Source organism: Sminthopsis crassicaudata, chromosome 4, assembly GCF_048593235.1.
Source record: "Sminthopsis crassicaudata isolate SCR6 chromosome 4, ASM4859323v1, whole genome shotgun sequence".
In the NCBI taxonomy this organism is placed as follows: domain Eukaryota; kingdom Metazoa; phylum Chordata; class Mammalia; order Dasyuromorphia; family Dasyuridae; genus Sminthopsis; species Sminthopsis crassicaudata.
Window position 1 is genome coordinate 19,431,409 of NC_133620.1, and position 13,016 is coordinate 19,444,424.

A 13,016-nucleotide genomic window follows, 5' to 3' on the forward strand; every position below is an offset into this window, starting at 1 on the left:
CCAGCCTTCGCCTGGCAGGGCACAGGACACGAGGGTCAGCGGATGGAACTGGGGCATCTCGCTTCTGTCTGGAGCCCTTCCATTGTCGGATCACGCCTCCCCCCTCCCACAGGGAGTCAGCAAGACCTGGTTCAAGTACCAACCCTGTGTGGGCTGTGAGATCCTGAACAAGGAACTTCATTGTTTGATGTTAAGTCGGACCACTTCAACGACCAGCTCCCCTCAGAGATAGAGGGAGACAGCTCGGGATCCTAAGCCGAGAGCCCCAGGAAGCCCAGTGTCCCTCAGACACATGCTCCTGCTTCAACACAGACCTCTCCGCCATCTTTGGAAACAAGGCCCTCATGACCAGAGGGCTGCCATCGCCAAGCAGCAAACCGTCACCACGGACTGCCAAGTTCAAGACCCTGTGGCCAACCATCCACTCCTGGGCTCTGCAGCCACTCTGCAGCCAAAGCCCAGGGGAATGACCCCTCCTCCCATGAAGCTCTGGCCACTGAGGACCCAAGAAAGAGGACCCTGGTTACCGAAGGCTGGGCTCTGTCACATGGTTCAAGGGCGCAGATGGACATAGTTTTATGAACAGAAATGACATTAAAGAAGAAATGTGGTCATCTGTTCTACTGCTTTGCCCTGAGACCCATGGATCTTTCCATGTGATCCCCCGCTGAAGCCTCCTGGTGTGATCTCACCCAGTACAATAGGAGCTTCTCAAGAGCAGGAACTACCAGCTTCTTTTCTATTTGTATCTGAAAGACTGAGCCCAGCGCTATCCCTCGTTCATCCACTCACTCATACATTCATTCCTGACCATCAAAGAAATCGCAAGTCAGCTCATTACTACTGTTGTTGCTACTATTACTATTATTATTATTATCCCACCATCACCATCACTTCTACAACTGCTACTACTACTGTTACTATTACTGTTATTACTGCTAGTTACTGCTGCTATTACTACTACCACTGTTACTACTGTTACTGCTGCTACTATAATGCTGCTACTACTTCTACTGCTATTACTACTACTACAATTACTAGGACTGCTATTGCTACTACTATTGCTACTCTACTACTGCTGTTACTTCTACTATTACTACTGCTGCTGCTGCTGCTACTACACCTACTACTATCACTACAACTACTACTATCACTACTACTACTTTACTACTGCTATTGCTACTACTATTGCTACTCTACTGCTGCTATTACTACTACCACTGTTACTACTGCTACTGCTACTACTATAATGCTGCTATTACTTCTACTGCTATTACTACTACTACAATTACTAGAACTGCTATTGCTACTACTATTGCTACTCTACTACTGCTATTACTACTACTGCTACTTCTACTATTACGACTGCTGCTGCTGCTGCTACTACACCTATTACTATCACTACAACTACTACTATCACCACTACTACTACTGTTACTACTGCTGTTACTACTACTACCACAACTATCACTCACTACTATTATGACTACCACTACTATTACAAGTAGTACTGCTACTATTACCACTACTATCACTAATGTTATTAGTACTACTATTACTACCACTACTATCACTACTATTACTATTAATACCACTACTACTACTACTACTACTCACAGTCACTATCACTATCAAACATCAACAGTAATACCAGTACTTCTCTCCTGACCTGCTGTGAGGATCCAATGAGATGGCGTACCTAAAGAAAGAATTCTATACAAATTTCCACTATTGTTTTACTACTATTTGAGTAAATCTCAGATTTCTCAGCAGTAAAAAGGTCATGAGAAAACTTTCTCAGCTTCCTCACAGGTTTGGACTGGGAGTCAGAGAGTGGGAGGGACTAACCCACGAGCCAGTCAACTACTAAATGCCAGAGTATGGATTCTAACCCAAGTCTCTGACTGAGAGTTCAGAACTATTCCCATTGCCGATCATGTTATCAGTTTTTATTGAATTTAACTTTTTTTTTTTTCCAACACCCTAACATCACCAGGTGTAGCTTAGCGGCAGAAATTTTTCAAAGAAAACAAATTTCCTGAACTTATGAAAAGGGCTCTCCCGCTCCATTGGCTGAGAAAGGAAGGACTTTTTTACCACCGGCTTCCGGCTAACCAGAAGGGGAACAGAGGAATCTTTCCTCGTGAAATCATCTATAAACATTTGCCCGATGAAGTTGTCAAAATGATAACAAAGGATTTGACGGATGAAAATCCATAGGCATGCTTACTTACTGCATGACCAAACTAAGTTTTCAAAAAGCATCTGTTCCCCAAAGCAAAGCAAAGACCCTGAATGAGTAGAGATACGATCCTCAAGCAGCCTTATCCTTGCCTTCCATAGCTAACCTTCAAAGGCAATGAGCCTGAAAGAAAAAAATCAATATTCTCTCCTCATGCTGTTTGCATGGGAATCTGGGTACAACTATAATAGACAATCAAGTGGTGTCCACAAGCACTTATTAAACACTTACTGTGTTCCAGGCACACTGGGGATACAAAGAAAGGTGGAAGATGAGCCCCGTCCTCAAAGGGTCTATTATGAAAAGACAATGTGAAACAATGCTGTACAAACAGACAGCAGCTGGACCTGGAACCAGGGAGACTTGGCAGGAAATCCTGCGTGGACAAGTCTGCAAACTCTCCCAGTCTATACTCTGTGACTCCTCTCATTTGCCATATTCTCCATTCCCTCATTCTGTGTTTGAGTCTGATTCTAGGACTCGAGGAAGAGACTCCTGATGGCTATAAGTGTGTCAGCCGTGGAAAAGATCCACGTCGACTGGCCCACAATCCCACTGGTTCCACCGATCATTGTCTCTCATTAAAGATGGCAGCAGAAACGAGGCAGGCTGCCCTCTAGGCCGGGTCTCGCTCCCCACTCACACACTAAGCCTGCCTGAGTCCTTCCCCTCCCTGACAAAGGGGCTGCTGATTATCTCCTGCAGCACTGTGCAAAGTCTTTAATTGGTTCTTCTTCTGCCCGGACTTAAAATTTGCCTCTTCACCGGGTCTGTCTTGTTTGATAAGTTCATCAAATATTGAGACTCTTTGTTCATTTTCAAAAGGGATTACAATAATAAGCTTTTATAATTAAGTGTATCTCGGCAAAGGTTTTCCCTTACCACAGTTTCTCTGGCCTTCATCTTCTAATTATTAGTGATGAATTTTCTGATTTTTTTTTCTAAAGTGTATTTGCTTTAAATACAAGTTGCAAATTAAATGTTGTAGAAAATGGGCTGCTTTTTTTTTCACTGATTTGTTGCTAAAACGAAATATCTCTTACTCTAAAGTATAAAAGCTATTATGATATTAGAGTTAAAATTCACTTGTGTGTGTATGTGTGTGCATACATATATGGTCATTAAAATGAAGAGTCTTGGTCTCCATCCGAAAGGCAGATAGTATGCTAATGGGGAGAGTGCTAAATGCAGTCAGGAAGATGGAAATGTAAATCCTGTGTTGGATCCTTGCTAATTGTGTGACCCGGGAAAGTCACGATCCCTACCTGACTCGGTTTCCTCAAACTGCAAAATGGAGACGATATTAGTACTTCTCTTCCAATGTAATTGTGAGGGGCAAATAAGATAAGAGTAAAGTGCTTTGCAAAACTTTCAATGCCAGCTATTCAAATTCTTATTTTTATTACTACTAGTTTACTAGTGTGTGATAAACCGAGACATTTAATATCTCTCACCTTGATGATACCGCCTCTAATCTACAGATCTCTGTGCAGAACTGTATGAATGTCACTCTGGAAAGTGTCATGGACAGGTGAGACGATTATCATTAACCACTCGGCCGCTCACAGGTAGGAATGAATCCCTGCTCACCTTTGCCTCCTTCTAGAGCTGAGAGGTCTAAATGAAATGATAACAGCCCAGAGTGGCTGCAAGGTTCAAATGAGGTAATTTGTCTAACATAATTTGCCAAATTTAAGGCACTGTATAATTGTGGGCTAAAAATCAATATGGCGTACCCGCAGGATCCAAGGTCTGGAGCTAAAACAAACCTCAAAGACCATCTAATACAATTTAAAAGTCACAAAGTGAGGACTAGGAAGTTAGCTAACTTGCCCAAGGTGACCAAGAGAGGCTCAGAAGCAAAATTCTCGGGGCCCTTCGCCATGCCAGCTGCCCTCCTATGCATGTATTTCCTGAAAGTCTGAGTATCCCCGGCCTTTCACTTAGGCTCAGCAAGTACTTAATGAATGATTGATCAATTGATATTCTCCAGGTGATTAATTTCCTTTTTAAAATGAGATGCCCTAAATGGAATACAATATTCTCGATGTGATCTGGCCACATCTCAAAGAGTATAGAGGAGGGATTCTTAACTGTTTTTGTCCCAGAGATCCCTGCGAAAGTCTGGTGAAGGTCGTGAACCTCTTCTCAGGGCAATGTTTTGAAATAATTGAAAGAAATACTAAATTTCATTTAAAGATTCATGAAAAGAAAATTGTCATTTTTTCCCTTCGATCTTCATGAACTCTCTGAAATCTCTCCATGAATCCTTTGGGGTCCAGGCTAAGAACCTCTGGTATAGCAATATTATCATGGTACCAGTCCAGAAAGTAACGAGCTCTTAATTCAACCCAAAATCACATTAGCTGAGGAAGAATCAATTTATATAAATCAAAATGTTGTCTCCACTCACGGAACTTTTGGCAGAAAAAACAGCTCCTAAAATGAAACACTAGTGATAATTTGGACAAGGAGATTCCGATCTGTTCTATACTGTTTGGACCTGATGGTCACTACACATGACATGCACTCAAGCTAAGACCGTTCTTCAAGGGATGGTGGGGAGAGGTCAAGTTCACTTACCTCCTGAGCTTATCCTGGGCTGCTGTGGGGAGCTGGTCTGACAGCAGGCAAAAGACAAGGAAGGTCAAGCCCATTGTCCCATTCAGGAGCCATGGCCTCATTGTTCTGAAGGAGGACAGAGGAAGAGGATAAACAGATGTGCCTTTCCCACTGGTATGGAGCTTTCAGGTTTGGTTGTCTTTTAGGAAAATAACTTTACAGGAATTACCCTTGAAAAGCCTCCACTAGAGAGTTACCAGAAGACACTGGCTTGGCCTCTCAAAATTAATCATTATGGGACCATTGATTCATCGGCACCCAAGCTCACCCAAGGCTCCTGCCCTTCTAACCCAAAGGACCCTTTCCCAAAGGAAAGCAGTGAGTGACATAACCTTTGAGCAAGAGGGAATTTAAAACCAATTTAGTTTTTAAAGATGTGGGCTTATCTCACAAACGAGGGCAAAAGTCTAAACAAGAGCAAGTCCAAAAATCTGTCTGCTCTCTTTCTCTCTGTCTCTACTTCTCTCTATTCTGTCTCTGTCTCTGTCTCTGTCTCTCTCTCTATCTCTCTCTCTGTCTCTCTGTCTCTGTCTCTCTCTGTCTCTCTCTCTCTCTCTCTCTCTCTCTCTCTCTCTCTCTCTCTTTCTCTCTCTCTCTCTCTCTCTCTCTCTCTCTCTCATCAATATAGATGTGTTCACTTTATCAAGAACAAGACTTGTTCCCTTCAGGTGTTACTGCTCTTCCCAATGCCTTAAATCACTTTGTTTTTACTGCCTAGGTATTTTATGTGTGGACACAGCATGGCACGGAGAGCTGGACTCTCCAGATTCAAATCCCACCTCTGACCCATGCTGTCTGTATGACCTTGAACAAGTCACTTAACCTGATTATCTAGAAAACTCTCTAAAGTCATGAATTGCAGCAAAGTTTCTGGTTTAAATTAGTCGGGGGCGTTGACTCACATGATAATTCCATACACACAGGCATTATTAAGAGTTTGCCATGTGCCAGACTCTGACCACTCTGAGCTAAGTCATCACTGGGGACACAAATAAATGCAAAAACACGAACCTTGCCTTCAAGAAGCTCCCGTCTCAGTGGGACATCCAACATGCACATGTCCAGTTCCTTCCCTACACCTTGGGACTCCTCTGTGTCCATGTGGTGTTGTGCTTGACAGATTAAATGTCCTTGGGGGCATGGGTGATAGCTGCATCTGAAGGACCCACCTTGGTGTTGCCATAGAAGTGACTTGTTGAATTGAAGGAAAAGCAGAGAACTATCTCCGCGCTGACATTTGGCAAGTTCTGGAGAAGTGCTTGGATTCTGAAGAGATTAACTGATGGACATCAGGCAGACAAGCAGACTTAGCCTCCAAGTCAGCTGAGCTGGATGAGACCAGATGTCTCAGAGCCCAATTCAATGACCTGCGCTGGGAAGGACTGGATTCGAGGTCATTTGAGAAAACCCCTTCTCCACTGCCGGCCTCCACTGCCCCTTCAGTAAGCTGAGGAGCCATTGATTGAACCATGAAGCCTCTCTTCCTCTCTAAATCTTGGGACTGTTCATCTGGATTAGGGAGCTCTCCGTAAAATAAGTACCCCCTTAGTCTTTTGGCAGATTCATCTAGTTGCCCTTAGGAACATGGAGATTCTTTCAGGTTCAGGGATCAAGCACGTCACGCAATAATGTGATGTCCAATCCCAAACATCACAGACACATAGAACCTTAGAACTGCAGAGCTGAAAGGCTTGTCAGCAGGCCTGTAGTCCCACAGAGGAATACACCTGACAAGGGATCGTCTGGCCCCTAGCTGAAGACCTCCAAGTTGAGATGGGGGTGATATGGAGAGAGTGTCAACCTCCTCCAAAGGCAGCTCTCTCCAATAGGAAATGTTTTTCTTCCATGAAGACCTCTACAACTTCTACCCATTGTTCCTTGTTCTGCCCTCTGGGAACAAGCTAAACTAATTTAATCATTTACTCCACATGTAGCCCTTCAAATACTTGAACACAGCTATAATGTCCCCACTGAGTCTTCTTTCCCCCAGGCTAATTGTAAATGGCGCTTCATAAATCATAAACTCAAGGTCTTTCATCATCCTCGTTGCCTTCGACTGGATATTCTTCTGGTTATCAATGTCCTTCTTAAACCATGGTGATCAGAGTTGAGCTGTCCAAATGGGGGCCAACAAGGCAGAGTATCATGGGATTCTCCCTGGTCCCAAAAAACTGTCCCTGAGACATCATTAACATTTTTGATGGCCAGTCACACTGCCGACTCACTTTCGGAGCATCAGCTATATCTCCCAGCTTATTGTCATCCGCAAATCTGATGAGCACAAATCTCCACCTTTACCCAAGTCACTGGTAAAAATCGGGGGCCCGGGCACTGGCCCAAACCCAGATCTCTGGGATCCTCCACCGAGGGCCTCCTGCAACGCTGACGTTAACCCGTTAACAGCAACTCTTTGTCACCAGGCAGTTTCTGAATCCTTCCAGCTGTATTATCATCCAATCCATATCTCTCTATTCTCCACAAGAATAGTAGGAGATACGATCAGACACTTTGCTAAAACCCAGGTAAACTATAGCCACTGCCTCCTTCTTATCTGCTCATTTTAGTCATCCTGTCAAAGAAGGAAATTAGGTTAGTCTTGCATGATTCATTCTTGATAAAACCATGCTGGCTCATACATCACTACTCAATATGGAGAGCGATAGAATGCCATACAATACAAAGGAATCAATTGGAAGCTAATTTATAGGATATTTGATTTTTTTAGTGCTGAAATCTGAAAAGCATGAGGCAGTAAACTCCTTGGAAGCAGCGACCAGAATGTTTTTCATCTCCATAATTCCCAAACCAATAACAGTGGTAGGCGTAGAGTACATGCTTGCTGAATTCATAGGATCACAGAAGAGATCTCAGTGAGCATTTAATTCAACCAACCTGAAAAAGAATTCCTACTAGAATTTACCTGATGAATGCTCATCCACTCTTTTCTTGAAGATTTCCTGAGGGGGGAAGGGGATCCTCCACTTCTCATGGCAACATATCCAGCTTTAGAACAGCTCTCCCTGATTTTCTTGATATTGAACCAAAATAAATCTGATCTAGTTTCCTCCCCACCATTGTTGTTGGAATTAAGTTGGAAGGTATTCTATCACCATCAAATCCAATTTATACATAAAAGGAACCCAACAAGTTGGCATTAAGTAGGAATATCTCCAAAAAGGGAAAGCTCACCACCTCTCAAAGCATCCCATTTCATGTTTAGACATTTCTTATTCTTAGAAAGTTTTTTCTGGCCCTCAGCTGCAGACCGTACCTGAACCCGGGTGTGTATATTGTACATCAGACCAGAAGCCACCAACAATCTGGTACAATCAAGTGAAAGGTCTTCTAAGTCCTCATTGGGATCCAGTTGGCGGCTATTGCTTGCAGACTCTCAGCCTTGAGATTGGTCGTAATTTATATATACATGGAGCCCATTATATGAGCTTAAGTTATGGTTAGATAGGTTGGTGTTATGGAGAGACCACTGAACCTACAAATTATGGGGAAAAAAGTCTCAAGATCAGACTGTACCATCTCCAACTGTGAACTCAAGGATGTCACTGGCTCGCTCTGAGCATCAGATTCCTTATTTATAAAAGAGTGTAAGAATACTCACTCACAAGGCTCATAAGACAATAGAAGGGTGACATTTTAAAAGTCTGAGACAATTTCTAAGTAGTTAATCATTTCTTTAACAGTGCTAGCAATTTATTAATAAAAGGGTCAGTGACTCTCTCAAATGCCAAAGAATTCCTCATGACAGCAGGTTCACAGTTTATATACCCTTGGAAAGTGGGTGTTCTTGAAGATGGAAATCATATACCCTTGGAAAGTGGGTGTTCCTGAGGACAGCAATCAACTCTAATTGGTTAACAAATAATGAGAGGTAAAGAATGTTATAATGAGGGATTGAAGCTGTTCTAATGAACTTTGATTATTTCTAAATTGTCCAGCTTTGGGCAATCTATTCAAAGAATTTATCCCCACCCAAACTTGTATAGAGCATAATGGACTTCCCCACCTTAAATTAAAATTCCTTGTAAGATTGGGTCTAATCAAGAGTGAGAAAAATGGTAATTCAACCTTCAGAGACAGCCTAGAAATGAGAATATTAGAAAAAAGGGGAGCTCTGAATTTCCCAAGTCATTGGTAATTAGTAGTCATTTTTCTCAAGAGGAAGAAGGAAGGAAGGAAGGAAGGAAGGAAGGAAGGAAGGAAGGAAGGAAGGAAGGAAGGAAGGAAGGAAGGAAGGAGGTATGTCCTAGCACTGTGTTAAATACTGATTCCATCACTCTATCCACTTAGTTATCTAACTACCTTTAGTAGTAAAGTAAGTAAAGAGACTAATCTACCATAAATTGTGTTGTAGTCAGATTGTAAATGGCTATAAATAGAGAAGTTTCCATTTGGTTTCAGAAATAATGATGAGTCTCTATTGTTATTTCATAGCAGAAGGCAGCAACCTGACCAGATCTGGTTATAGAAGAATAATTTTGGCAATTGAATGGGAGGATAGATGGGAAAGTGGCTGGAGGAAACTATTAAACTCACTATCATCTAAGGAAAAGATGAAAAAGCTTTATATTAAGGTCAGAGGAGGGACAGATACATTAGAAGCTGAAAAAGTAGTAGTGACATTGAGCAAGTAACTAGTCATGGGGAATAAGGAGCCTAGGATAACTCTGAGATTGTGATTTGGGCATCCACGAGTAGACAAGTGACAGACTCAGCCCTGTACTTTCAACATATCACTTTGGGAGCTCACAGAAGATATGAAAGATAACTGGTATGGGTTGTGGAATGGGAAACATGGTATGGAAATTGGGCAGAAGAGAGGAGTTAGAAGACATTCCACACAAAATGCATGCTATGGAGCAAGTGAACCTTAGAAACCTGAATGACGAGCCTAAGGTCACACAATTCCTAAGTATTAGAGCTGGGCTTGGAACTTTGGTCTTGACCCCCAGGGAAGCACCCCTCCCCTCCTTATCTCACTGCCTCTGCAGGTGTATCAGTACTGAGTATTAACAAGTGAATGGCAGACCCTACAAAAAGGCCCTGTGGGTCCATGGGTTTTGCTTTCATTTGTGGGCTCTGTTAGAGATAGATTGGGGTAAAGAGCAGAGTGTCAGAAGAAAAAGCAATCCATTTGGAAATGGCATCACTTGCCTCACTAATAGTTCCTGGTGTCCAATTCCCAGCGGGCATGAGTTATTGTCTAGCACATTCTGTGTGTCATATTTGCCTGCGGTTGTGGTATTGTTGAGATCTGTACTGCAGCTTTCTATAAAAGGTCCACAGAGGCATCAGCAGGGCGACGTGCTACCTCACCTAAGACCAAGGAGTTCTTGCAACATACTGAGAGCATATTGAATGCTGGGTGATTGAATGACTGACTGACTGAAGGAAGGGAAAGAGTTGAGTCAGTAAACATTTAAAAAGATTCTTCATGAAGGTAGAGACTTTTGGCAGGTGGCTAAAGAACCAGTCTTGGAAATAGACTTGGATTCAAATTTGGGCGTATATATGCCGACTGTGTGATCCGGGAAAGGCATTTACACATTCAGCACCTTGGACTATTTCCTTAAAGTCTAAGTTTGTAAGGTAAATAAAAATGGCAGAGGAAGTTTCTTCAGTGGAAGGTCCCTATGCCCATGCACTAACAGGTCTGATTTAAAACACACAAACAAAATCTGCTTCTGTTCACACACACACACACACACACACACACATATGCTACTATAAATATTTTAGTATCTCTGGTGAATGGTTTTTGCAATATATACCTAAGAGCAGAATCTCTGGGTCATAGGGTATAGATATTTTAGTCACTTTATTTGCATAATTACAAAATTGTTTCCAAAATGATTTCACTAATTCACAGCTCCACCAATAATGCACCAGTGTGCCTGTGTAGAGACACTACAGCCAACATTTGCTTTTCCCACATTTCCTTATCTCTATCAATTTCCTAAACTCTGACTTTTACAAGTTCTATGATCCTTTCATTGAGACTCAGTTTCCTCATCTGTGTAGACCCTGACTGCGAGCTACATAAAGAAGAAAAGATACATGACACAATCTCCTGACTGTGCTTCTGAAAGGGCCACAGTCCTACAATTTAAATCTGAGACAAACAAGAATAAAAACTCCAGACTACCCCGGGCGAGCTGCGGTGAACTTCTCCAAGGTATACCCGCTAGCTACCTCTGACTTTCTGACATGGGCTGCAGTGATTGTGGAGGATAGGCTGGTTCGATCAGGGTACATCAACATCTGAGGCAGTGCACCAATAGCATAAATATCTGTTCCTTCTCTAAAAAGCTTTGAGTGAAGCCCATGCCATTCATTTCTGGGAAACAGCCCCAACCCAACTCTTCCCCTGTGATGTTCATTGTTAACAACAGGTGAGATTGACCCTGCCCCCGGACTCAGAACAGAGTTAATCTTTATGGAAATGTTCTCCTATCTCGAGCTAGGAAATTCTTCAGAGCTAAGGCAGTATGAACCCAGGATAAAAAAAATAAAACTCCACATATATAACCATTGTAATACTTTTATTCTGGACATGCTTTCCCCTGAGATATTCAGTGCCGACAGTCTGTAATTAGACTCAGTACATTTCTCCTGAAGTCTTTCTGTGCAGAGCTAAAAACAGAGAGGGATTAGCACACTGTAAACAAATGTGGTCAGTCACATTCCTAGCTGGTCTCAGTTCCAGCTGAATGGATTCTAGTGACTCCTGGGTGAATTTTAATGTCTTGCTACAGCTGCCTAGAAAAAAAAAAATACGCCTGCCTTCACTTTCCTGACATCAACCTGGATTTTATTCCTTTTCAAAGGCATTTCAGCATTAATGCCAAACACTGCAGGGCCTTTCACACAGGAGAAGGAATTCATCCATCCAGCCGTTCATGCAGCTATCCATCCATCTATCTCTCCATCCATCTATTTATATGCTAGATAAGAGCTCCCCAAAATAGGAACTGATCCTAGCCTGACCACTGGAGAACAAAGAATATTAGAACTCTGAGAGCATGGAATGTCAGATTTGGAAGGGACTTTTTGGTAGATCGGGAAGGGAAGAGCATAAGTGCTTTATGAATATTTCATTTAATCCTCACAAGAAGCCTACATTGTTATTATTTCTATTTTACAGGTGAGGAGACTGAGGCAGACAGAGGTTATGGGACATACCAGAGTCACACAGTTAGTGTCTGAACTTGAATCTTCCTGATAACAGCTTCAGAATGTCAGAACTGGGAGGAACCTTAGAACATGGAATATACAAAATGGATCGCACCTTGGAGCAGACTCTCAGCTTCCAGAGAGACCTTAGAACACAGCCAGCCAGCGTTTCTTATAGGTATTAGTGTTCCTGAAATGATTCTGTCACTTCAGCGTTCACTTAACGCTTATCCTACCTTGTATTTCTGTCTAAAATCTAAGTTCATTGATCACACATTTCTCTGAGGAAATCTTTTTCTCCCCCTCTCCTTCCTTTTGGAGGCAGCTAAGCAGTGCGTAGATAGAGCACTGGAGCTGTTATCAGGAAGATTCCAGCTCAAAATCAGCTCAGACACTAACTGTGAGACTCTGGGTGTGTCCCATAACTCTGTCTGCCTCTGTCTCCTCACCTGTAAAATAGAAGTAATAACAATGCCTTTCCTCCAGGCTTCTTGTGAGGATTAAGTGAAATATTAGTAAAAACGCATGGCACAGTACAGGGCACATAGTAGGTACTATGTAAATGTTTATTTCTTTCTTCCTATTCCCTTTTCCTTCCCATTTGTTATTCTGGGATGATAACGTGTTTTGACTTATCCAACGATGAACCTCGCCACTGATTTTGGGTACCATCCTCAAGTTTTCATCTTTGAATATTGTGATATTTCATAACTCAAGCCTTGGGGAACATACAAAGAGCAGTGATGCTAAACAGCTGAGTCTGTTTCAGGGAGAAAATCAGGGTGATTTATAGGTACTGGACAATTTCCCAGAAGCAATGCAGCCTAGCCCCCTCCTGCATCTGTTTGGGGCAGATTGTTGTCTTGTTGTCTGTCCAGGGCATCTGTATTGAGGGGTAGTACCTTAAACTCCCAGTGACTCATGCCACTCTTCCCTCCCGTTCTCCAACCTAGCTCTTCCTTCC

General features: G+C 42.5%; 1 protein-coding gene across 1 annotated transcript in view; it reads right to left on the reverse strand.

Annotated features, from left to right (window-relative positions):
• C8A (complement C8 alpha chain) overlaps positions 1–5,035 on the reverse strand; it is a 32,257-nt gene extending 27,222 nt beyond the window's left edge. Inside the window, exon 1 of the mRNA XM_074263187.1 lies at positions 4,826–5,035. Coding sequence (XP_074119288.1) covers positions 4,826–4,926 — 101 coding nt within the window. The 5' untranslated portion in view covers positions 4,927–5,035. The remainder of the gene's footprint in view (positions 1–4,825) is intronic.
• Between the last annotated feature and the right edge of the window lie 7,981 nt (positions 5,036–13,016).